The sequence below is a fragment of the Engystomops pustulosus genome, chromosome 7 (genome assembly GCF_040894005.1).
Source record: "Engystomops pustulosus chromosome 7, aEngPut4.maternal, whole genome shotgun sequence".
Lineage (NCBI taxonomy): Eukaryota > Metazoa > Chordata > Amphibia > Anura > Leptodactylidae > Engystomops > Engystomops pustulosus.
In genome coordinates, this window is record NC_092417.1 from 4,274,159 (window position 1) to 4,300,550 (window position 26,392).

The window sequence follows — 26,392 nt, forward strand, 5'->3', positions numbered from 1 at the left end:
ACCACCTGCACTGTGTCCTCCTCTCAGCTACCCCCTGCACAGTGTCCTCCTCTCAGCTACCCCCTGCACAGTGTCCTCCTCTCAGCTACCCCCTGCACAGTGTCCTCCTCTCAGCTACCCCCTGCACAGTGTCCTCCTCTCAGCTACCACCTGCACAGTGTCCTCCTCTCAGCTACCACCTGCACAATGTCCTCCTCTCAGCTACCCCCTGCACAGTGTCCTCCTCTCAGCTACCACCTGCACAGTGTCCTCCTCTCAGCTACCACCTGCACAGTGTCCTCCTCTCAGCTACCACCTGCACAGTGTCCTCCTCTCAGCTACCACCTGCACTGTGTCCTCCTCTCAGCTACCACCTGCACTGTGTCCTCCTCTCAGCTACCACCTGCACTGTGTCCTCCTCTCAGCTACCACCTGCACAGTGTCCTCCTCTCAGCTACCCCCTGCACAGTGTCCTCCTCTCAGCTACCCCCTGCACAGTGTCCTCCTCTCAGCTACCCCCTGCACAGTGTCCTCCTCTCAGCTACCCCCTGCACAGTGTCCTCCTCTCAGCTACCCCCTGCACAGTGTCCTCCTCTCAGCTACCCCCTGCACAGTGTCCTCCTCTCAGCTACCACCTGCACTGTGTCCTCCTCTCAGCTACCACCTGCACTGTGTCCTCCTCTCAGCTACCACCTGCACAGTGTCCTCCTCTCAGCTACCCCCTGCACTGTGTCCTCCTCTCAGCTACCACCTGCACAGTGTCCTCCTCTCAGCTACCACCTGCACTGTGTCCTCCTCTCAGCTACCACCTGCACTGTGTCCTCCTCTCAGCTACCACCTGCACTGTGTCCTCCTCTCAGCTACCACCTGCACAGTGTCCTCCTCTCAGCTACCACCTGCACAGTGTCCTCCTCTCAGCTACCACCTGCACAGTGTCCTCCTCTCAGCTACCACCTGCACTGTGTCCTCCTCTCAGCTACCACCTGCACAGTGTCCTCCTCTCAGCTACCACCTGCACAGTGTCCTCCTCTCAGCTACCACCTGCACAGTGTCCTCCTCTCAGCTACCACCTGCACAGTGTCCTCCTCTCAGCTACCCCCTGCACAGTGTCCTCCTCTCAGCTACCCCCTGCACAGTGTCCTCCTCTCAGCTACCCCCTGCACAGTGTCCTCTTCTCAGCTACCCCCTGCACAGTGTCCTCCTCTCAGCTACCACCTGCACTGTGTCCTCCTCTCAGCTACCACCTGCACTGTGTCCTCCTCTCAGCTACCACCTGCACAGTGTCCTCCTCTCAGCTACCCCCTGCACAGTGTCCTCCTCTCAGCTACCCCCTGCACAGTGTCCTCCTCTCAGCTACCACCTGCACAGTGTCCTCCTCTCAGCTACCACCTGCACTGTGTCCTCCTCTCAGCTACCACCTGCACAGTGTCCTCCTCTCAGCTACCCCCTGCACAGTGTCCTCCTCTCAGCTACCCCCTGCACAGTGTCCTCCTCTCAGCTACCACCTGCACTGTGTCCTCCTCTCAGCTACCACCTGCACAGTGTCCTCCTCTCAGCTACCCCCTGCACAGTGTCCTCCTCTCAGCTACCCCCTGCACAGTGTCCTCCTCTCAGCTACCCCCTGCACAGTGTCCTCCTCTCAGCTACCACCTGCACAGTGTCCTCCTCTCAGCTACCACCTGCACAGTGTCCTCCTCTCAGCTACCACCTGCACTGTGTCCTCCTCTCAGCTACCACCTGCACAGTGTCCTCCTCTCAGCTACCACCTGCACAGTGTCCTCCTCTCAGCTACCACCTGCACAGTGTCCTCCTCTCAGCTACCACCTGCACAGTGTCCTCCTCTCAGCTACCCCCTGCACAGTGTCCTCCTCTCAGCTACCCCCTGCACAGTGTCCTCCTCTCAGCTACCACCTGCACAGTGTCCTCCTCTCAGCCACCACCTGCACAGTGTCCTCCTCTCAGCTACCACCTGCACTGTGTCCTCCTCTCAGCTACCACCTGCACTGTGTCCTCCTCTCAGCTACCACCTGCACAGTGTCCTCCTCTCAGCTACCCCCTGCACAGTGTCCTCCTCTCAGCTACCCCCTGCACAGTGTCCTCCTCTCAGCTACCACCTGCACAGTGTCCTCCTCTCAGCTACCCCCTGCACAGTGTCCTCCTCTCAGCAACCCCCTGCACAGTGTCCTCCTCTCAACTACCACCTGCACAGTGTCCTCCTCTCATCTACCACCTGCACAGTGTCCTCCTCTCAGCTACCCCCTGCACAGTGTCCTCCTCTCAGCTACCACCTGCACAGTGTCCTCCTCTCAGCTACCACCCGCACAGTGTCCTCCTCTCAGCCACCACCTGCACAGTGTCCTCCTCTCAGCTACCCCCTGCACAGTGTCCTCCTCTCAGCCACCACCTGCACAGTGTCCTCCTCTCAGCCACCCCCTGCACTGTGTCCTCCTCTCAGCTACCCCCTGCACAGTGTCCTCCTCTCAGCTACCCCCTGCACTGTGTCCTCCTCTCAGCTACCCCCTGCACAGTGTCCTCCTCTCAGCTACCCCCTGCACAGTGTCCTCCTCTCAGCTACCCCCTGCACAGTGTCCTCCTCTCAGCTACCACCTGCACTGTGTCCTCCTCTCAGCTACCACCTGCACTGTGTCCTCCTCTCAGCTACCACCTGCACAGTGTCCTCCTCTCAGCTACCCCCTGCACAGTGTCCTCCTCTCAGCTACCACCTGCACTGTGTCCTCCTCTCAGCTACCACCTGCACTGTGTCCTCCTCTCAGCTACCCCCTGCACAGTGTCCTCCTCTCAGCTACCCCCTGCACAGTGTCCTCCTCTCAGCTACCCCCTGCACAGTGTCCTCCTCTCAGCTACCACCTGCACTGTGTCCTCCTCTCAGCTACCACCTGCACTGTGTCCTCCTCTCAGCTACCACCTGCACAGTGTCCTCCTCTCAGCTACCCCCTGCACAGTGTCCTCCTCTCAGCTACCCCCTGCACAGTGTCCTCCTCTCAGCTACCACCTGCACAGTGTCCTCCTCTCAGCTACCCCCTGCACAGTGTCCTCCTCTCAGCTACCCCCTGCACAGTGTCCTCCTCTCAGCTACCCCCTGCACAGTGTCCTCCTCTCCGCTACCACCTGCACAGTGTCCTCCTCTCAGCTACCCCCTGCACAGTGTCCTCCTCTCAACTACCACCTGCACAGTGTCCTCCTCTCATCTACCACCTGCACAGTGTCCTCCTCTCAGCTACCCCCTGCACAGTGTCCTCCTCTCAGCTACCACCTGCACAGTGTCCTCCTCTCAGCTACCACCCGCACAGTGTCCTCCTCTCAGCCACCACCTGCACAGTGTCCTCCTCTCAGCTACCCCCTGCACAGTGTCCTCCTCTCAGCCACCACCTGCACAGTGTCCTCCTCTCAGACACCCCCTGCACTGTGTCCTCCTCTCAGCTACCACCTGCACAGTGTCCTCCTCTCAGCTACCCCCTGCACTGTGTCCTCCTCTCAGCTACCCCCTGCACAGTGTCCTCCTCTCAGTTACCACCTGCACAGTGTCCTCCTCTCATCTACCCCCTGCACTGTGTCCTCCTCTCAGCTACCCCCTGCACAGTGTCCTCCTCTCAGCTACCACCTGCACAGTGTCCTCCTCTCAGCTACCCCCTGCACAGTGTCCTCCTCTCAGCTACCCCCTGCACAGTGTCCTCCTCTCAGCTACCACCTGCACAGTGTCCTCCTCTCAGCTACCCCCTGCACAGTGTCCTCCTCTCAGCTACCCCCTGCACAGTGTCCTCCTCTCAGCTACCCCCTGCACTGTGTCCTCCTCTCAGCTACCCCCTGCACTGTGTCCTCCTCTCAGCTACCACCCGCACAGTGTCCTCCTCTCAGCTACCACCTGCACAGTGTCCTCCTCTCAGCTACCCCCTGCACAGTGTCCTCCTCTCAGCTACCCCCTGCACAGTGTCCTCCTCTCAGCTACCCCCTGCACTGTGTCCTCCTCTCAGCTACCCCCTGCACAGTGTCCTCCTCTCAGCTACCACCTGCACAGTGTCCTCCTCTCAGCTACCCCCTGCACAGTGTCCTCCTCTCAGCTACCCCCTGCACAGTGTCCTCCTCTCAGCTACCCCCTGCACTGTGTCCTCCTCTCAGCTACCCCCTGCACAGTGTCCTCCTCTCAGCTACCCCCTGCACAGTGTCCTCCTCTCCGCTACCACCTGCACAGTGTCCTCCTCTCAGCTACCCCCTGCACAGTGTCCTCCTCTCAACTACCACCTGCACAGTGTCCTCCTCTCATCTACCACCTGCACAGTGTCCTCCTCTCAGCTACCCCCTGCACAGTGTCCTCCTCTCAGCTACCACCTGCACAGTGTCCTCCTCTCAGCTACCACCCGCACAGTGTCCTCCTCTCAGCCACCACCTGCACAGTGTCCTCCTCTCAGCTACCCCCTGCACAGTGTCCTCCTCTCAGCCACCACCTGCACAGTGTCCTCCTCTCAGCCACCCCCTGCACTGTGTCCTCCTCTCAGCTACCACCTGCACAGTGTCCTCCTCTCAGCTACCCCCTGCACTGTGTCCTCCTCTCAGCTACCCCCTGCACAGTGTCCTCCTCTCAGTTACCACCTGCACAGTGTCCTCCTCTCATCTACCCCCTGCACTGTGTCCTCCTCTCAGCTACCCCCTGCACAGTGTCCTCCTCTCAGCTACCACCTGCACAGTGTCCTCCTCTCAGCTACCCCCTGCACAGTGTCCTCCTCTCAGCTACCACCTGCACAGTGTCCTCCTCTCAGCTACCCCCTGCACAGTGTCCTCCTCTCAGCTACCCCCTGCACAGTGTCCTCCTCTCAGCTACCCCCTGCACAGTGTCCTCCTCTCAGCTACCCCCTGCACTGTGTCCTCCTCTCAGCTACCCCCTGCACTGTGTCCTCCTCTCAGCTACCACCCGCACAGTGTCCTCCTCTCAGCTACCACCTGCACAGTGTCCTCCTCTCAGCTACCCCCTGCACAGTGTCCTCCTCTCAGCTACCCCCTGCACAGTGTCCTCCTCTCAGCTACCCCCTGCACTGTGTCCTCCTCTCAGCTACCCCCTGCACAGTGTCCTCCTCTCAGCTACCACCTGCACAGTGTCCTCCTCTCAGCTACCCCCTGCACAGTGTCCTCCTCTCAGCTACCCCCTGCACAGTGTCCTCCTCTCAGCTACCCCCTGCACTGTGTCCTCCTCTCAGCTACCACCTGCACAGTGTCCTCCTCTCAGCTACCCCCTGCACAGTGTCCTCCTCTCAGCTACCCCCTGCACAGTGTCCTCCTCTCAGCTACCACCTGCACAGTGTCCTCCTCTCAGCTACCCCCTGCACAGTGTCCTCCTCTCAGCTACCCCCTGCACAGTGTCCTCCTCTCAGCTACCCCCTGCACAGTGTCCTCCTCTCAGCTACCACCTGCACAGTGTCCTCCTCTCAGCTACCCCCTGCACAGTGTCCTCCTCTCAACTACCACCTGCACAGTGTCCTCCTCTCATCTACCACCTGCACAGTGTCCTCCTCTCAGCTACCCCCTGCACAGTGTCCTCCTCTCAGCTACCACCTGCACAGTGTCCTCCTCTCAGCTACCACCCGCACAGTGTCCTCCTCTCAGCCACCACCTGCACAGTGTCCTCCTCTCAGCTACCCCCTGCACAGTGTCCTCCTCTCAGCCACCACCTGCACAGTGTCCTCCTCTCAGCCACCCCCTGCACTGTGTCCTCCTCTCAGCTACCACCTGCACAGTGTCCTCCTCTCAGCTACCCCCTGCACTGTGTCCTCCTCTCAGCTACCCCCTGCACAGTGTCCTCCTCTCAGTTACCACCTGCACAGTGTCCTCCTCTCATCTACCCCCTGCACTGTGTCCTCCTCTCAGCTACCCCCTGCACAGTGTCCTCCTCTCAGCTACCACCTGCACAGTGTCCTCCTCTCAGCTACCCCCTGCACAGTGTCCTCCTCTCAGCTACCCCCTGCACAGTGTCCTCCTCTCAGCTACCACCTGCACAGTGTCCTCCTCTCAGCTACCCCCTGCACAGTGTCCTCCTCTCAGCTACCCCCTGCACAGTGTCCTCCTCTCAGCTACCCCCTGCACTGTGTCCTCCTCTCAGCTACCCCCTGCACTGTGTCCTCCTCTCAGCTACCACCCGCACAGTGTCCTCCTCTCAGCTACCACCTGCACAGTGTCCTCCTCTCAGCTACCCCCTGCACAGTGTCCTCCTCTCAGCTACCCCCTGCACAGTGTCCTCCTCTCAGCTACCCCCTGCACTGTGTCCTCCTCTCAGCTACCCCCTGCACAGTGTCCTCCTCTCAGCTACCACCTGCACAGTGTCCTCCTCTCAGCTACCCCCTGCACAGTGTCCTCCTCTCAGCTACCCCCTGCACAGTGTCCTCCTCTCAGCTACCCCCTGCACTGTGTCCTCCTCTCAGCTACCCCCTGCACAGTGTCCTCCTCTCAGCTACCCCCTGCACAGTGTCCTCCTCTCCGCTACCACCTGCACAGTGTCCTCCTCTCAGCTACCCCCTGCACAGTGTCCTCCTCTCAACTACCACCTGCACAGTGTCCTCCTCTCATCTACCACCTGCACAGTGTCCTCCTCTCAGCTACCCCCTGCACAGTGTCCTCCTCTCAGCTACCACCTGCACAGTGTCCTCCTCTCAGCTACCACCCGCACAGTGTCCTCCTCTCAGCCACCACCTGCACAGTGTCCTCCTCTCAGCTACCCCCTGCACAGTGTCCTCCTCTCAGCCACCACCTGCACAGTGTCCTCCTCTCAGCCACCCCCTGCACTGTGTCCTCCTCTCAGCTACCACCTGCACAGTGTCCTCCTCTCAGCTACCCCCTGCACTGTGTCCTCCTCTCAGCTACCCCCTGCACAGTGTCCTCCTCTCAGTTACCACCTGCACAGTGTCCTCCTCTCATCTACCCCCTGCACTGTGTCCTCCTCTCAGCTACCCCCTGCACAGTGTCCTCCTCTCAGCTACCACCTGCACAGTGTCCTCCTCTCAGCTACCCCCTGCACAGTGTCCTCCTCTCAGCTACCACCTGCACAGTGTCCTCCTCTCAGCTACCCCCTGCACAGTGTCCTCCTCTCAGCTACCCCCTGCACAGTGTCCTCCTCTCAGCTACCCCCTGCACAGTGTCCTCCTCTCAGCTACCCCCTGCACTGTGTCCTCCTCTCAGCTACCACCCGCACAGTGTCCTCCTCTCAGCTACCACCTGCACAGTGTCCTCCTCTCAGCTACCCCCTGCACAGTGTCCTCCTCTCAGCTACCCCCTGCACAGTGTCCTCCTCTCAGCTACCCCCTGCACTGTGTCCTCCTCTCAGCTACCCCCTGCACAGTGTCCTCCTCTCAGCTACCACCTGCACAGTGTCCTCCTCTCAGCTACCCCCTGCACAGTGTCCTCCTCTCAGCTACCCCCTGCACAGTGTCCTCCTCTCAGCTACCCCCTGCACTGTGTCCTCCTCTCAGCTACCCCCTGCACAGTGTCCTCCTCTCAGCTACCCCCTGCACAGTGTCCTCCTCTCACCTACCCCCTGCACAGTGTCCTCCTCTCAGCTACCCCCTGCACAGTGTCCTCCTCTCAGCTACCCCCTGCACAGTGTCCTCCTCTCAGCTACCCCCTGCACAGTGTCCTTCTCTCAGCTACCCCCTGCACAGTGTCCTCCTCTCAGCTACCACCTGCACAGTGTCCTCCTCTCAGCTACCCCCTGCACAGTGTCCTCCTCTCAGCTACCCCCTGCACAGTGTCCTCCTCTCAGCCACCACCTGCACAGTGTCCTCCTCTCAGCTACCACCTGCACAGTGTCCTCCTCTCAGCTACCACCTGCACAGTGTCCTCCTCTCAGCTACCACCTGCACAATGTCCTCCTCTCAGCTACCCCCTGCACAGTGTCCTCCTCTCAGCTACCCCCTGCACTGTGTCCTCCTCTCAGCTACCCCCTGCACAGTGTCCTCCTCTCAGCTACCCCCTGCACAGTGTCCTCCTCTCAGCTACCCCCTGCACAGTGTCCTCCTCTCAGCTACCCCCTGCACAGTGTCCTCCTCTCAGCTACCCCCTGCACAGTGTCCTCCTCTCAGCTACCACCTGCACAGTGTCCTCCTCTCAGCTACCACCTTACACAGTGTCCTCCTCTCAGCTACCCCCTGCACTGTGTCCTCCTCTCAGCTACCACCTGCACAGTGTCCTCCTCTCAGCTACCACCTGCACTGTGTCCTCCTCTCAGCTACCCCCTGCACAGTGTCCTCCTCTCAGCTACCCCCTGCACAGTGTCCTCCTCTCAGCTACCCCCTGCACAGTGTCCTCCTCTCAGCTACCCCCTGCACTGTGTCCTCCTCTCAGCTACCACCTGCACAGTGTCCTCCTCTCAGCTACCACCTGCACTGTGCCCTCCTCTCAGCTACCCCCTGCACAGTGTCCTCCTCTCAGCTACCACCTGCACAGTGTCCTCCTCTCAGCTACCACCTGCACTGTGTCCTCCTCTCAGCTACCCCCTGCACAGTGTCCTCCTCTCAGCTACCACCTGCACAGTGTCCTCCTCTCAGCTACCACCTGCACAGTGTCCTCCTCTCAGCTACCACCTGCACAGTGTCCTCCTCTCAGCTACCCCCTGCACTGTGTCCTCCTCTCAGCTACCACCTGCACAGTGTCCTCCTCTCAGCTACCACCTGCACTGTGTCCTCCTCTCAGCTACCCCCTGCACAGTGTCCTCCTCTCAGCTACCACCTGCACAGTGTCCTCCTCTCAGCTACCACCTGCACAGTGTCCTCCTCTCAGCTACCCCCTGCACAGTGTCCTCCTCTCAGCTACCCCCTGCACTGTGTCCTCCTCTCAGCTACCACCTGCACAGTGTCCTCCTCTCAGCTACCACCTGCACTGTGCCCTCCTCTCAGCTACCCCCTGCACAGTGTCCTCCTCTCAGCTACCACCTGCACAGTGTCCTCCTCTCAGCTACCACCTGCACTGTGTCCTCCTCTCAGCTACCCCCTGCACAGTGTCCTCCTCTCAGCTACCACCTGCACAGTGTCCTCCTCTCAGCTACCACCTGCACAGTGTCCTCCTCTCAGCTACCACCTGCACAGTGTCCTCCTCTCAGCTACCACCTGCACAGTGTCCTCCTCTCAGCTACCACCTGCACAGTGTCCTCCTCTCAGCTACCACCTGCACTGTGTCCTCCTCTCAGCTACCCCCTGCACAGTGTCCTCCTCTCAGCTACCACCTGCACTGTGTCCTCCTCTCAGCTACCACCTGCACAGTGTCCTCCTCTCAGCTACCACCTGCACAGTGTCCTCCTCTCAGCTACCACCTGCACAGTGTCCTCCTCTCAGCTACCACCTGCACAGTGTCCTCCTCTCAGCTACCACCTGCACAGTGCCCTCCTCTCAGCTACCACCTGCACAGTGTCCTCCTCTCAGCTACCACCTGCACAGTGCCCTCCTCTCAGCTACCACCTGCACAGTGTCCTCCTCTCAGCTACCCCCTGCACAGTGTCCTCCTCTCAGCTACCCCCTGCACAGTGTCCTCCTCTCAGCTACCCCCTGCACTGTGTCCTCCTCTCAGCTACCCCCTGCACAGTGTCCTCCTCTCAGCCACCACCTGCACAGTGTCCTCCTCTCAGCTACCACCTGCACAGTGTCCTCCTCTCAGCTACCACCTGCACAGTGTCCTCCTCTCAGCTACCACCTGCACAGTGTCCTCCTCTCAGCTACCCCCTGCACAGTGTCCTCCTCTCAGCTACCCCCTGCACAGTGTCCTCCTCTCAGCTACCCCCTGCACAGTGTCCTCCTCTCAGCTACCCCCTGCACAGTGTCCTCCTCTCAGCTACCGCCTGCACTGTGTCCTCCTCTCAGCTACCACCTGCACAGTGTCCTCCTCTCATCCACCACCTCCACAGTGTCCTCCTCTCAGCTACCACCTGCACAGTGTCCTCCTCTCAGCTACCACCTGCACAGTGTCCTCCTCTCAGCTACCCCCTGCACTGTGTCCTCCTCTCAGCTACCACCTGCACAGTGTCCTCCTCTCATCCACCACCTCCACAGTGTCCTCCTCTCAGCTACCCCCTGCACAGTGTCCTCCTCTCAGCTACCCCCTGCACAGTGTCCTCCTCTCATCCACCACCTCCACAGTGTCCTCCTCTCAGCTACCACCTGCACAGTGTCCTCCTCTCAGCTACCACCTGCACTGTGTCCTCCTCTCAGCTACCACCTCCACAGTGTCCTCCTCTCAGCTACCACCTGCACTGTGTCCTCCTCTCAGCTACCACCTCCACAGTGTCCTCCTCTCAGCTACCACCTGCACAGTGTCCTCCTCTCAGCTACCACCTGCACTGTGTCCTCCTCTCAGATACCACCTGCACAGTGTCCTCCTCTCAGCTACCACCTGCACAGTGTCCTCCTCTCAGCTACCACCTGCACTGTGTCCTCCTCTCAGCTACCACCTGCACAGTGTCCTCCTCTCAGCTACCCCCTGCACAGTGTCCTCCTCTCAGCTACCCCCTGCACTGTGTCCTCCTCTCAGCTACCACCTGCACAGTGTCCTCCTCTCATCCACCACCTGCACAGTGTCCTCCTCTCAGCTACCACCTGCACAGTGTCCTCCTCTCAGCTACCACCTGCACAGTGTCCTCCTCTCAGCTACCCCCTGCACTGTGTCCTCCTCTCAGCTACCACCTGCACAGTGTCCTCCTCTCATCCACCACCTCCACAGTGTCCTCCTCTCAGCTACCCCCTGCACAGTGTCCTCCTCTCAGCTACCCCCTGCACAGTGTCCTCCTCTCATCCACCACCTCCACAGTGTCCTCCTCTCAGCTACCACCTGCACAGTGTCCTCCTCTCAGCTACCACCTGCACTGTGTCCTCCTCTCAGCTACCACCTCCACAGTGTCCTCCTCTCAGCTACCACCTGCACAGTGTCCTCCTCTCAGCTACCACCTGCACAGTGTCCTCCTCTCAGCTACCACCTGCACAGTGTCCTCCACTCAGCTACCACCTGCACAGTGTCCTCCTCTCAGCTACCACCTGCACAGTGTCCTCCTCTCAGCTACCACCTGCACAGTGTCATCCTCTCAGCTACCCCCTGCACAGTGTCCTCCTCTCAGCTACCCCCTGCACAGTGTCCTCCTCTCAGCTACCCCCTGCACAGTGTCCTCCTCTCAGCCACCACCTGCACAGTGTCCTCCTCTCACCTACCACCTGCACAGTGTCCTCCTCTCAGCTACCCCCTGCACAGTGTCCTCCTCTCAGCTACCCCCTGCACAGTGTCCTCCTCTCAGCTACCCCCTGCACAGTGTCCTCCTCTCAGCCACCACCTGCACAGTGTCCTCCTCTCAGCCACCACCTGCACAGTGTCCTCCTCTCAGCTACCACCTGCACAGTGTCCTCCTCTCAGCTACCACCTGCACAGTGTCCTCCTCTCAGCTACCACCTGCACAGTGTCCTCCTCTCAGCTACCCCCTGCACAGTGTCCTCCTCTCAGCTACCCCCTGCACAGTGTCCTCCTCTCAGCTACCCCCTGCACAGTGTCCTCCTCTCAGCCACCCCCTGCACAGTGTCCTCCTCTCACCTACCACCTGCACAGTGTCCTCCTCTCAGCTACCCCCTGCACAGTGTCCTCCTCTCAGCTACCTCCTGCACAGTGTCCTCCTCTCAGCTACCACCTGCACTGTGTCCTCCTCTCAGCTACCACCTGCACAATGTCCTCCTCTCAGCTACCACCTGCACAATGTCCTCCTCTCAGCTACCACCTGCACAGCGTCCTCCTCTCAGCTACCCCCTGCACAGTGTCCTCCTCTCAGCTACCACCTGCACAGTGTCCTCCTCTCAGCTACCACCTGCACAGTGTCCTCCTCTCAGCTACCCCCTGCACTGTGTCCTCCTCTCAGCTACCACCTGCACTGTGTCCTCCTCTCAGCTACCACCTGCACAGTGTCCTCCTCTCAGCTACCCCCTGCACAGTGTCCTCCTCTCAGCTACCCCCTGCACAGTGTCCTCCTCTCAGCTACCACCTGCACAGTGTCCTCCTCTCAGCTACCACCTGCACAGTGTCCTCCTCTCAGCTACCACCTGCACAGTGTCCTCCTCTCAGCTACCCCCTGCACAGTGTCCTCCTCTCAGCTACCTCCTGCACTGTGTCCTCCTCTCAGCTACCACCTGCACAGTGTCCTCCTCTCAGCTACCACCTGCACTGTGTCCTCCTCTCAGCTACCCCCTGCACAGTGTCCTCCTCTCTGCTACCCCCTGCACAGTGTCCTCCTCTCAGCCACCCCCTGCACAGTGTCCTCCTCTCAGCTACCACCTGCACAGTGTCCTCCTCTCAGCTACCACCTGCACAGTGTCCTCCTCTCAGCTACCCCCTGCACAGTGTCCTCCTCTCAGCTACCCCCTGCACAGTGTCCTCCTCTCAGCTACCACCTGCACAGTGTCCTCCTCTCAGCTACCCCCTGCACAGTGTCCTCCTCTCAGCTACCCCCTGCACAGTGTCCTCCTCTCAGCTACCACCTGCACAGTGTCCTCCTCTCAGCTACCACCTGCACAGTGTCCTCCTCTCAGCTACCACCTGCACAGTGTCCTCCTCTCAGCTACCCCCTGCACAGTGTCCTCCTCTCAGCTACCATCTGCACAGTGTCCTCCTCTCAGCTACCCCCTGCACAGTGTCCTCCTCTCAGCTACCCCCTGCACAGTGTCCTCCTCTCAGCTACCACCTGCACTGTGTCCTCCTCTCAGCTACCACCTGCACTGTGTCCTCCTCTCAGCTACCACCTGCACAGTGTCCTCCTCTCAGCTACCACCTGCACTGTGTCCTCCTCTCAGCTACCACCTGCACAGTGTCAGGAGGACCCCCAGGACAGAACTGGCTTTCCTAATCAGTTTGTCCAGTCTGCTCCTCTCCCTCGCTGAGATGCTGCTTCCCCAACAGACTATGCCAAAGAAGATGGCTGGTGCCACTACAGAGTGATTAGATACACAGCTCAGCAGTATCACACAGGAGAGGATTAGATACACAGCTCAGCAGTATCACACAGAAGAGGATTAGATACACAGCTCAGCAGTATCACACAGGAGAGGATTAGATACACAGCTCAGCAGTATCACACAGGAGAGGATTAGATACACAGCTCAGTAGTATCACACAGGAGAGGATTAGATACACAGCTCAGCAGTATCACACAGGAGAGGATTAGATACACAGCTCAGCAGTATCACACAATAGAGGATTAGATACACAACTCAGCAGTATCACACAGTGGAGGATTAGATACACAGCTCAGCAGTATCACATAGGAGAGGATTAGATACACAGCTCAGCAGTATCACACAGGAGAGGATTAGATACACAGCTCAGCAGTATCACACAGGAGAGGATTAGATACACAGCTCAGCAGTATCACACAGGAGAGGATTAGATACATAGCTCAGCAGTATCACACAGGAGAGGATTAGATACACAGCCCAGCAGTATCACACAGGAGAGGATTAGATACACAGCTCAGCAGTATCACACAGGAGAGGATTAGATACACAGCTCAGCAGTATCACACAGGAGAGGATTAGATACACAGCTCAGCAATATCACACAGGATTAGATACACAGCTCAGCAGTATCACACAGGAGAGGATTAGATACACAGCTCAGCAGGCAGTATCACACAGGATAGGATTAGATACACAGCTCAGCAGACAGTATCACACAGGATAGGATTAGATACACAGCTCAGCAGTATCACACAGGCTAGGATTAGATACACTGCTCAGCAGACAGTATCACACAGGATAGGATTAGATACACAGCTCAGCAGGCAGTATCACACGTTAGGATTAGATACTCAGGTACAGTTCTCCCCTTATTACCACCGGGGGGCGCTATCCCCACCATTACTACTATTACTATTGGTTACTGTGGATCCCGGTGTAATAATAATCGGGATGATTTATACCTCAGATCCCGGAGGTTGTGTAATCCTGGTGCCAGTCTCTCTAATCCCTCAGGGCCTATAGAACAGTCAGATAGATGGAGACCTTGTATATGTGAGCAGCACTCCATGATGAATGATAACACGGTGCAGTCTAGAGCCGACAAGCGAACATCAGAAAGGTCCAATGTTCTGTGCGACTGTAATGATTCCTGCACCAGAACCTTATTCCGGGTCTCAAACAGATAGAAGAATGTCCTGAGAAGTCGCTCCTTGTAATCCAGCCTCTCTCCTTCTCCTCCTCCTCCTGTAATGAAGTTCCTCAGCCTCTCTTCTCCTCCTGTAATGAAGTTCCTCAGCCAAGTGATGACGTCTCTGGAGGCCTGAGCTGCTCGTGTGTCCAGGTATCCGGTTAGTAGTGACCTGGTGGTGCCATCTGATAGACCACACAGGAAGCGGAGGAACATCTCACCTCGTCCATCAGGATAGGACTCGGCTTTCTCTAATGATTTCTGTAACTTCTCAGGAGAATAATCGGCATAATGCACAAAGGCAGAGAAGAATTCCTGGACAGTGAGATGTAAGAAGGAATAGGACACAGGTTCCTCCGATTCCATCAGGAAACTTGATAAGAGCTTTGACTTATTGTCCACATGGAAAGACTCCAGATCCCGACCATCAAATATAATTAGGTGATTCATGACCCCATGTTCTGCCATCCATCCCATGGACTGCAGGAGCTTCTGGGCGCCACTTTTCTCCGGGCTGTGATTGGACAGGATGTTGGCGACAAATATGGCAAAGAGCTGGGTCACGGTTCTGGGTAATAATGAGACCTGCTGGTCACTACTTGTGGTCTGGAAGCTCCTGGATAATACTGTACAGATGATCCAGCAGTAGGACGGGAGGTAACAGAACGTGTACAATGTGTCATTCTGCCTCACATAGGTAAAAGCCTTTTCTGCCAGTTCAGGGTCACGGAAGAAATTCTCAAAGTAAATCTTTCTTTCTTCTGTGAAGAATCCACTGATTTCTACCATTCGCTGGAAATCCCTACAATCCATTGATGCCAGTCTGGTCGGGCGACTGGTCATCAGAACAGAACAACCATTAAGAAGAGACTTTCTCACCAAACTGACCACAATGTGACCACAACGTTCCGGCTCTTTAGGGTCGGAGCACAAGTGACGGGATGTGAAATCCATTGTCTGATTGCTTTCATCTAATCCATCAAATATAAAGAGAAGTTTCTCTGGATCTTGTAGGATGTTCCCGAGCTGCTGCCACAGATATGGGTAATGATGAAGGATCAGGGTCTCCAGACTAACCATATCCCATCTGTTCAGTTCCCGGAATTTGAAGAAGAAGACAAAAGAGAATCTTTGATAGAGATCCCCCTTCACCCAGTCATAGACAATCTTCTGCATCAGCGTGGTCTTCCCTACCCCGGGCACTCCGCTCACCAGCACCATATGTGGTACCAGTCTGGACTGGTGGCACCAGCGGAACATCTTGTTGGGGGAAATACGTTGTAATTCATGATGTTTTTCCTTTACATATTCCTCATGTCTTGCCCCGGTCGCTATGAGCTCATTCTCAGAGCGTTCCCTAAAGTGATGAGTGGAGACAATGATGAGGGTCACATAACGTGTGCGGAAGGGAAAACTCTCCTCCTCCTGGTTACATCTCGGAGGTTTGTTCTCTATCAGTTTCTCCGTTTTCTCATATAAATGTTTCTTGTGATGGTTCTGGATTTCTATGGAAAATACAGAAAATAAAAGTGAAGATAAGAGGCTGAGACAAGACACAATCTTTAGTAGGAGAAATGTACAGATAGAAGAGGTTATAGATCAGATATTGTAGACGCCATAGATCAGGTGTAATGGAAAGATGGAGACGTGTCATGTGGCTCTGAAATAACACAAATGCTGTGATGGGGACTTGAAGGTCGTATTCTGGGGACCAGGACTGTAATTAGGCAGAGCAAATTAGCACCTGCCACTTCCGTGAACATTACCTGATGCTCCCAGAACACGCTGCTCAGCTACAATGGTACAGGCTCAGACTGGTCCAGTGGTGCACCCGTGAATCTCCTGGGGGGTCCAACAACTGTGCCAACACAGTCACATATTGCAACTAGTATAAAATTGTATACTCAATGGGGCACATTTACCAAGGGTCCGAATCACGTTTTTCCGCCGGGATTTCCGAATTTTATCGTTTTGCGCCGAATTGCCGCAGGTTTTTGGCGCTCGCAATCGGATTGTGTTGCATGAGCGCCGGTTTGCATGCAACTAAAAACGGGGGTCGTGGCCTTCGGAAAACCTGACAGATTTGGAAAAATCGTGCTATTTAGAAAAAAAAAAGTGTTGCTTGACACACACTTACATGCACCAGGGATAGGATGGTGAACTCCGGCCGACCTCGGCGCAGCAGCGACACCGGACATCGGACGCACGACCTTAGTGAATCGCCGTAGACCCGATTCCACGTCGGAGAATGCGCCGGGTAAGTAAATGTCTTGAAGCATATTGGGGCACATTTACTAAGAGCAGTGCAGTGTGTACTATGTGCAGTGTCCTGTGTTTAGTGCAGGGGGCGCCAGATTCAAGATTTCTGGCACAGATTTTTCATAATTCTGGCTCCCCCTGCACTGCTCCAACAGGGTGCACCTTTTTTTGGTGCCCGTTTAACATGGGGCATGCGCGCACTTCTGTCAGACTTCCATGTTAAATGTGGTTCACGGTCCGACTGAGCCCCCGTGTTGCGTCGGGGATAGTGCAGCCGCGCCACAAATGTGTCTTGAACATTTCTTAATTACCTTATGAAAAAGAAAAAGAACAGAGTACTGAGTGGTCACTGCTCCTGCCTGTGAGTATCTGTGTAGGCTTTTCCTGAACTGTGTCACGCTCAAGGCGCTTCATCTGGCTGACTTGTGTTTTTTCTTGATTTTGAAACGGACATTACCCGTGCGAGCAGGAAAGAATGTGCAAAGTCCGACAGAAAACTGGTGCAGGGGCTTTAGTAAATCTGAGCCAATGACTAGAACTGGGAATATATATAACAATCAATCAGGAAAAAACATTTAAAATCAATTCGTAAAATTGTCCTAATGAGGCAGAAGGTCTCTGGAGGGTGTTACCCGTCTACAGGTTTCTCACAGAGTGGATTTAGGGACCAGCAGCCAGGAGATTTCTGAGGAGAAGGAAGAGGAATACGAGTTTTCCTCACAGCAGGTGGTGTCCAACGCAGTTCATGGGCCTCAAAGGAGCGTCACAAGGGCAGACGCCACGGAGGAGACACCACCCACCGAGGACAGCTTGCCTCTTGCCTCTGGTTCGCCTACATTAGCCCATATATGCTCCAGTGCCTGTGCAACAAACACAGAGGTGCCCGTGTAGTCAATAGTGCCAGTCACTGGGCGGCCGCCCTGCTGTTTTCAAGTAGCCTATTGAGGCATTTATAGTAATTTTACATACGGTAATTAAATTAAGAGTGCACAACCTTTTTTTGTCCTCCAAATTTGCTGATACCCCAGACCCCCCTGTCTGGACTATGGCTGATACCCCAGACCCCCCTGTCTGGACTACGGCTGATACCCCAGACCCCCCGATCAGACTACGGCTGATACCCCAGACCCCCCGATCAGACTACGGCTGATATCCCAGAACCCCTGATCAGACTATGGCTGATGCCCCAGACCCTCAGACCAGACTATGGCTGATGCCCCAGACCCTCAGACCAGACTATGGCTGATGCCCCAGACCCTCGGACCAGACTATGGCTGATGCCCCAGACCCTCGGACCAGACTATGGCTGATGCCCCAGACCCTCGGACCAGACTATGACTGATGCCCCAGACCCTCGGACCAGACTATGGCTGATGCCCCAGACCCTCAGACCACACTATGGCTGATGCCCCAGACCCTCGGACCAGACTATGGCTGATGCCCCAGACCCTCGGACCAGACTATGGCTGATGCCCCAGACCCTCGGACCAGACTATGGCTGATGCCCCAGACCCTCGGACCAGACTATGGCTGATGCCCCAGACCCTCGGACCAGACTATGGCTGATGCCCCAGACCCTCGGACCAGACTATGGCTGATGCCCCAGACCCTCGGACCAGACTATGGCTGATGCCCCAGACCCTCGGACCAGACTATGGCTGATGCCCCAGACCCTCGGACCAGACTATGGCTGATGCCCCAGACCCTCGGACCAGACTATGGCTGATGCCCCAGACCCTCGGACCAGACTATGGCTGATGCCCCAGACCCTCGGACCAGACTATGGCTGATGCCCCAGACCCTTGGACCAGACTATGGCTGATGCCCCAGACCCTCAGACCAGACTATGGCTGATGCCCCAGACCTCCAAGATGAGACTATGACTGACGCCTCATGATAAAATATCTAATAGTGTAGAAGATAAGAAGCAGTACAGCCTGGCTCCATGCTTGATATAAAAGCCAACATACTGGGTGCTATAATCTGTTACCTGTTTGAGTGGTGTCAGGATATTGTTTTCATGAAGTTGAGGATGGAGAAGGATTCCACAATTAGTGCCAATCTATTCCATCAAATGTCTTCTTACAAGTGACATTAAACTCTGAAATTAAACTTGAACCCTCCCTCTTAATTTTTACATTTTAGGTTTTATGTGTCATGTATAATGCTGGTGTTTTCTCCTGTGGTCCCGGTAAAGCTGATCCCTCTGCACACTTTATCGTTGTATCCTGCACCTCGTTCTGTAACTGGATTGAACTTTTCCAGCTTAATGAGCTTCAACACATCTTCCAAGACTTTCTTATACAAGTGAGCCGTAAGGCATCGTTTCCACTCGCCAATAATTTTTGAGAAAATCAGATTTGTCATAAACTAGGCTTTGTGTGCGCCTTTATGTAGTTGGAGCTTGTCCTCTGAACTTTTAATTTGATCTCTTGTGATGGGCAGGGGACACCTGTACGCAGCGCTGAATAGTTGTCCTGACAGTCTACCTGTATAGTGGTGACAGGGAGGAATTGCAGCTCTGATCCCTATTTAGTTGAATATTTGTGATGAACTATCCTGAAGGTGGGCAATAAGTCTGGAAAATCCATACAAAAAAGTATGGGCCCATTACTGATCAGAACCTCCCCCGGCCGTCCTCCTGCTGTATCTGGTTCTCCTCATTGTTACTATAATCTGTATATAATGTGCACTTACCTCTCAGCGCTGGGGGTAGGTTCTGTCCTTCTTTATCCAGTAGGATTTCCCCCGGCAGATCCGCACCTAATAAGAAATGAGAGATTTGTAGGATTTTCTATGGAGCTCATCAGCGCTGGATGTACAGATGTCATATACATATGAGAAGATACAGGACCGGGACCAGGTGTGAGGGTCATAAGGACTAAGCTGGGGGCAATGGCAGGAGCCACAGATTGGATCAGAAAAAACTGAAGATATTTTTAAATAAACACCTACAGTGGATCAATACGACGGCCCGAGACACAACAATAATCCTACAGCATCCGGTGGAAAGCAGGATTAGTATTAGCAATCTATAGAAAACATAACGCTCAAGCATATATATATATATATATATACTCCTGGAACATCGAATGACTTCAACTATTATCAGAGCAGAAGCAGTATAACATTTAACAAGTGACTGGATTTTGGCGCAATCGCACCGACTTTCATGTGACACAAATCATGGGCCGGGTTGTCGGACAACCCGACTGATTCGGACTACTCGCGGGACTTAAAATTTAAATTGTGTCTCAAGACATGCAGTCACATGCACCGGGAAGAAGAAGGTGAACGGGGAAGCGACAGATGCCGGATATCGGATATCTTGTTGAATCGCGCCAGACTTCATCCTCGTCGGACAACGCACCTCGCTCAGGGAAGTAAATGTGCCCCATATAGTTTCAATCACACGATTTTACCCGTTTTACAAATTAGGTTTCATAAAATATTTGTAACTTTCTGGAAACCAAACAAGAAAAACAATTAAAACAGCTCAATACAACATAATAAGAGCTTTTTTTCCCCCAAAATCAAACACAATAGGGCTCATTTACTAGGGGCCACACGGAGCGCACTTTCGTCAGAAACATGCAGGATTAAGGGGCGCAGGATCTACGGGGAACGCACCTTGGGGATCACGACTCGGACAGGTAAGTAAATGTTCCTGTGAGTGACTCCAGCGTTCTGAGAATGATAGAACACACTGGGGCACATTTACTGACCTGTCCCTGTACGTAGATCGTGCGTCCGATATCCTGCATGTGTCGCTTTCCCGCTCAGGTCCGACAGAGTTCACCTTCTTCTTCCTGGTGCATGTAAGTGCTTGGCTTGCGACATAATTTAAACGTTAAATCCTGCAGTTAGTCCGAATCAGATGGATCGTCTGACGGCCACGTGATTGCGATACAATCTGATCGGCGCGATCCCCGTAAAGTCGGAAAACCCAACGAAAATGCGGCCGGAGGGCCCTTAGTAAATAAGCCCCAATCCCTCGTATTAGAACACAAATCAACGAAGATGGTCAACGAAGATGAGAGAACAGACCAGCGCCTTGTGCTCTAGGTATCCAGCTATGCTCAGGCGCTCTCTCTGAAGGGCTTTGGCAGGGGAAGGTTGGTCGACAGATTTAAAGGTGATGATATTGGCAGGAAGACGCCCAGTGGGCAGTAAGAGGAAGGATTGAGGAGGAGCGTGGAGGAACCTGAGGTTGTACCTCATGGGATAAGGAGGATGTCAGGGGGCATGGAGGAATACATGTCACTCCTTAATGCACTTGGGGGCTCAAATACAGGAGTACCAGAAATTTGAGCACAAAAATTTGGTACAAAATGGGAATGCACCATTTAGGAGGTAGATGGATCTTGTAAAATACTGTATTGATCTTCTTTTTTGACTAAAGACTGAAAAGTTGGGAGCAAAACTACTTTACTCGAGTCTTTGAATAGTTCAAATAATTTGTAGACTAGGCCAAAGCAGAACTGCTTGGAGTTTCTCTAGATCTACCAGAATCGGATAATATAATCCAGGATCGGTAACAAGGACGTGGGAAAGTGCATTTAATCATTTTAGCCTAGAAGGAGATCTTCCAGTTCTCAACTGCTCTCATGTGGGTTTGGTTATTAGTAGATCCTGTTTGGAGAAGACTTTGGTCCCATAGATATTGCTGTAAAGCTCAGTATAGAAGAGGGGGTACTAATGTTTACAGTCATTGTTGTCACATAAAAGCAGGGATAGAGGGACCGGTCCTTCTTCTCTAGAAAAAAACCCAAGCTCCTTCCAAAAAGTAAGACCTCAGAATAAAACGAGAGGGTCTAGGTCAGCGATGGCGAACCTTTTAGAGACCGAGTGCCCAAACTACAACCAAGACCCACTTATTTATCGCATAGTGCCAACACAGAAATGTAATGTGTGATTTATACTCCCTTCTCTGTCACAGCTTTCATTGATACCAGCACCTGAGGCACCAATAAAGCAGAAAATAGAAGAAATTTGGATGATCATTGTAGCTTCATTCCAGGGTCCCATAAACAGGAAGAATTGTCAGGGCCGGAGCAGGAGCTACAATGATAATCCAGATCTGTCCACACCTTCCCACTCCTCCAGTGGTCCCAGGTAGAGCTGTCACTTTATAATAGCTCTGTGCACAGCAAGTCCTGGGCTGTCTGGGACTGCAGGAAGATACCTGGAGTCATCTCTGGTGATGGCCTGAGTGCCCACAGAAAGGGCTCTGAGTGCCACCTCTGGCACCCGTGCCATAGGTTAGCCACCACTGGTCTAGGTTTATCCACTATACAGAATATTCTCACATGGCTAGTGTCTGGCTAGTTATGGGACTTACATCTTTTACATCTGTTTTTATCATCTGAGTGAAACCTAAAAAAATAAGCCCAACGGAAATGGTGCAGATGGACTCTAATGCAACCTATTAGTGATCTACTAAAATCAACAGATATTTTAGACTTTTATAGTTATATAGTTAGACTTTTATTTCTCTGTTACAAAAACTTTCAAAACAAAATCAGAAAAAAATTGAATTCTGTTTGGTGCCAAAAAAGGGCAATGCATGGACTGGTCCATAACCCTGACTCGCTCAAGAGAGGCTGCAGAGGTGAGGCACCAGCATAGGGGTTTGTTTTCGCTCATTTCTTGCTTAGAGTATGTCTATGTGAGCAGCCGGGGTTCCAACCATCAGATTGTCCTGGAGAAGATGAAGAAAAAATATAGGCCTCCAAAAACAGGGAACCAGGAATATCACCAATCCAAGGATTCAGGACAATCTCCATTGTGTCCAGAAGGGGACAGGCAACATATAGACAGAGATGCCTGTGGCTTTCTATACTAAAGTATAACAAGTCTACCACCTTTCAAAGTAGTCCTGGAACATAGTGTGTGTCTCCCCATTTGACAACTGGGATAATTTACTGTATGATCACAGATCACCAAAGACGATTTCTGTTTTGCACCGCATTTGACAGGGGATTTTGGTGCATCGGCGCCGCTTGCATGCGACACAAATTGGGGGGCGGCCCGTCAGACAACGCGACGGATTCGGACTACGCGCGGGATTTAACATTTCAAATTGTGTCGCAAGACACGCACTGGTAAGGTGAACTCCGGGGACCTGAGCGGGGAACAGACACATGCAGGATATCGGGTGCAGGATCTTAGTGACTCCCCGCACAGCGCATTATACACAGACAATGCACTTACATGCACCAGGAAGAAGAAGGTGAACTCCGGGGACCTGAGCGGGGAACAGACACATGCAGGATATCGGGTGCAGGATCTTAGTGATTCCCAGCACAGCGCATTATACACGGACAATGCACTTACATGCACCAGGAAGAAGAAGGTAAACTCCGGGGACCTGAGCGGGGAAGCAACACATGCAGGATATCGGGCGCAGGATCTTAGTGACTCCCCGCACAGCGCATTATACACAGACAATGCACTTACATGCACCAGGAAGAAGGTGAACTCCAGGGACCTGAGCGGGGAAGTGACACATGCAGGATATCGGGCGCACGATCTTAGTGACTCCCCGCACAGCGCATTATACACGGACAATGCTCTTACATGCACCAGGAAGAAGAAGGTGAACTCCGGGGACCTGAGCGGGGAAGCGACACATGCAGGATATCGGGCGCACAATCTTAGTGACTCCCCGCACAGCGCATTATACACGGACAACAGACTTACATGCACCAGGAAAAAGGTGAACTCCAGGGACCTGAGCGGGGAAGCGACACATGCAGGATATCGGGCGCAGGATCTTAGTGACTCCCCGCACAGCGCATTATACACAGACAATGCACTTACATGCACCAGGAAGAAGGTGAACTCCAGGGACCTGAGCGGGGAAGCGACACATGCAGGATATCGGGCGCACGATCTTAGTGACTCCCCGCACAGCGCATTATACACGGACAATGCTCTTACATGCACCAGGAAGAAGAAGGTGAACTCCGGGGACCTGAGCGGGGAAGCGACACATGCAGGATATCGGGCGCACAATCTTAGTGACTCCCCGCACAGCGCATTATACACAGACAATGCACTTACATGCACCAGGAAGAAGAAGGTGAACTCTGGGGACCTGAGCGGGGAAGCGACACATGTAGGATATCGGGCGCACAATCTTAGTGACTCCCTGTACAGCGCATTATACACGGACAATGCACTTACATGCACCAGGAAGAAGAAGGTGAACTCCGGGGACCTGAGCGGGGAAGCGACACATGCAGGATATCAGGCGCACAATCTTAGTGACTCCCCGCACAGCACATTATACACGGACAATGCACTTACCTGCACCAGGAAGAAGAAGGTGAACTCCGGGGACCTGAACGGGGAAGCGACACATGCAGGATATCAGATGCACGATCTTAGTGACTCCCCGCACAGCGCATTATACACGGACAATGCACTTACATGCACCAGGAAGAAGAAGGCGAACTCCGGGGACCTGAGCGGGGAAGCGACACATGCAGTATATCGGGCGCACGATCTTAGTGACTCCCTGTACAGCGCATTATACACGGACAATGCACTTACATGCACCAGGAAGAAGAAGGTGAACTCCGGGGACCTGAGCGGGGAAGCGACACATGCAGTATATCGGGCGCACGATCTTAGTGACTCCCTGTACAGCGCATTATACACGGACAATGCACTTACCTGCACCAGGAAGAAGAAGGTGAACTCCGGGGACCTGAACGGGGAAGTGACACATGCAGTATATCAGATGCACGATCTTAGTAACTCCCCGCACAGCGCATTATACACGGACAATGCACTTACATGCACCAGGAAGAAGAAGGTGAACTCCGGGGACCTGAGCGGGGAAGCGACACATGCAGTATATCGGGCGCACGATCTTAGTGACTCCCTGTACAGCGCATTATACACGGACAATGCACTTACATGCACCAGGAAGAAGAAGGTGAACTCCGGGGACCTGAGCGGGGAAGCGACACATGCAGTATATCGGGCGCACGATCTTAGTGACTCCCTGTACAGCGCATTATACACGGACAATGCACTTACATGCACCAGGAAGAAGAAGGTGAACTCCGGGGACCTGAGCGGGGAAGCGACACATGCAGTATATCGGGCGCACGATCTTAGTGACTCCCTGTACAGCGCATTATACACGGACAATGCACTTACATGCACCAGGAAGAAGAAGGTGAACTCCGGGGACCTGAGCGGGGAAGCGACACATGCAGGATATCAGATGCACGATCTTAGTGACTCCCCGCACAGCGCATTATACACGGACAATGCACTTACATGCACCAGGAAGAAGAAGGTGAACTCCGGGGACCTGAGCGGGGAAGCGACACATGCAGTATATCGGGCGCACGATCTTAGTGACTCCCTGTACAGCGCATTATACACGGACAATGCACTTACATGCACCAGGAAGAAGAAGGTGAACTCCGGGGACCTGAGCGGGGAAGCGACACATGCAGTATATCGGGCGCACGATCTTAGTGACTCCCTGTACAGCGCATTATACACGGACAATGCACTTACATGCACCAGGAAGAAGAAGGTGAACTCCGGGGACCTGAGCGGGGAAGCGACACATGCAGGATATCAAGCACACGAGCTTTGTGAATTGCGCCGGACTTCATCTTCGCCGGACCGTCCGGATCGGGGGTCGTGACAGGACCGGGTAAGTAAATTTGCCCCATAATGTCAAGATTAATCACAGGCAGCTGCATTGGTCAAAATAAAATGTCAGATTTGGCAACTATAATATAACATCTGATGAGGGGAATTCAGATCTGAAAACATTCTCCTATGGAAAGTAAAGTGTCAGACTTCACAACAGATGAGATCCATCCATGTGGCATCTATTTTTCACTGATGCTTATAAACTGTGGTCTAAGAGTAATCCATAAAACGCAGTTCAGTGCATCACATGATGACACACTCCGAAGTTACTCCGAAGTTACCTGGCCAAAAATAGTCTTCTGTATAATCGTGAATCCTTTAACGGATTCACGATTATTCATGAACAAGTGAGTGCTTATCTCATCCATTCCAATTTTCTGGGAAAAGAAAGGCATTCCTGGAGGATTGTGCACCTGGAGCTGCGCGGGTTCGTTGGCGTGTGTGTATACACAACAGTGGCATAAATAGTTTTAGCACAGCTGGAGCGATCTAGCCTCGTATATAACTCTCATCCTTACTTATAAAATCATATTCAGCTAAGGGCAGTGAGGCCAGAGCAGCTTCTCTGACTTCCCATAAGTCTGTGCTCTCCTCTCTCCCACTAGGAGTTCTAGGACACAAATTATTACACACACATATACATCTATGCGCTGTTAGACACATAGACCTATCATCTAATACAGCCTTATGACTACTATACTCATTACCAGATGTTCAGAAGATGCTATCACTCTTTCCTCATTCTAGGACAATGGAGGATGGGGAGTACATAGAACGGAGGAGACAGAGCACACACAGAAATAAAATGAGGGAGCTGCTGCTGCTTCATGTAATTACTGGGCAGAGATCAGAATTAGCTCAGTGCACATTCCCACCCCCTCAGCCTTCTGTGCCATAGACTGCTCTTCTTTCACTCTACGGATTGTTCTTAGCAGCCTCTTAGCATCCAGAATGCTGGGGTGATGGAGAAGGCTGGCACAGAATGATGGCGGAGAAAAAGCAGCACTAAGGTAATGAAATTACACTGGAAAATGTAAGTTTTCAGCTATTGCAGCTATAGAACAAATATTACTTTGAAGTGCAGCTGGAGAGTTTATAAACAGCTCTATGAACTGAACAATGTAAAAGTATGTTACTACATGTATGTATTCTACATTGTTATGTCATTGTCAGTGAGTGTCAAATTAACCGACTAACTTAGCTTTATGGCAAGGTGTCGTTAAACCCGTCTGGAGATGGCTCGTGGGTAAGCATGAGCAGACTCTAAGTTTCCCTTTGGGTTTGGGATTTTTGTGGCTTGTGCGACCCG

The 26,392-nt window shown here is 53.9% G+C and overlaps 1 protein-coding gene across 3 annotated transcripts in view; it reads right to left on the reverse strand.

Annotated features, from left to right (window-relative positions):
- Positions 1-26,392, reverse strand: part of LOC140069141 (NACHT, LRR and PYD domains-containing protein 12-like) — a 113,130-nt gene that overhangs the window by 44,310 nt on the left and 42,428 nt on the right. For all 3 annotated transcript variants that reach the window (XM_072114511.1, XM_072114512.1, XM_072114513.1), the window contains 2 exons: positions 19,096-19,161; positions 13,913-15,644 (listed from right to left, as the gene is read on the reverse strand). In XM_072114511.1, the coding sequence (XP_071970612.1) occupies positions 13,913-15,644; positions 19,096-19,161 (1,798 nt within the window). The remainder of the gene's footprint in view (positions 1-13,912; positions 15,645-19,095; positions 19,162-26,392) is intronic.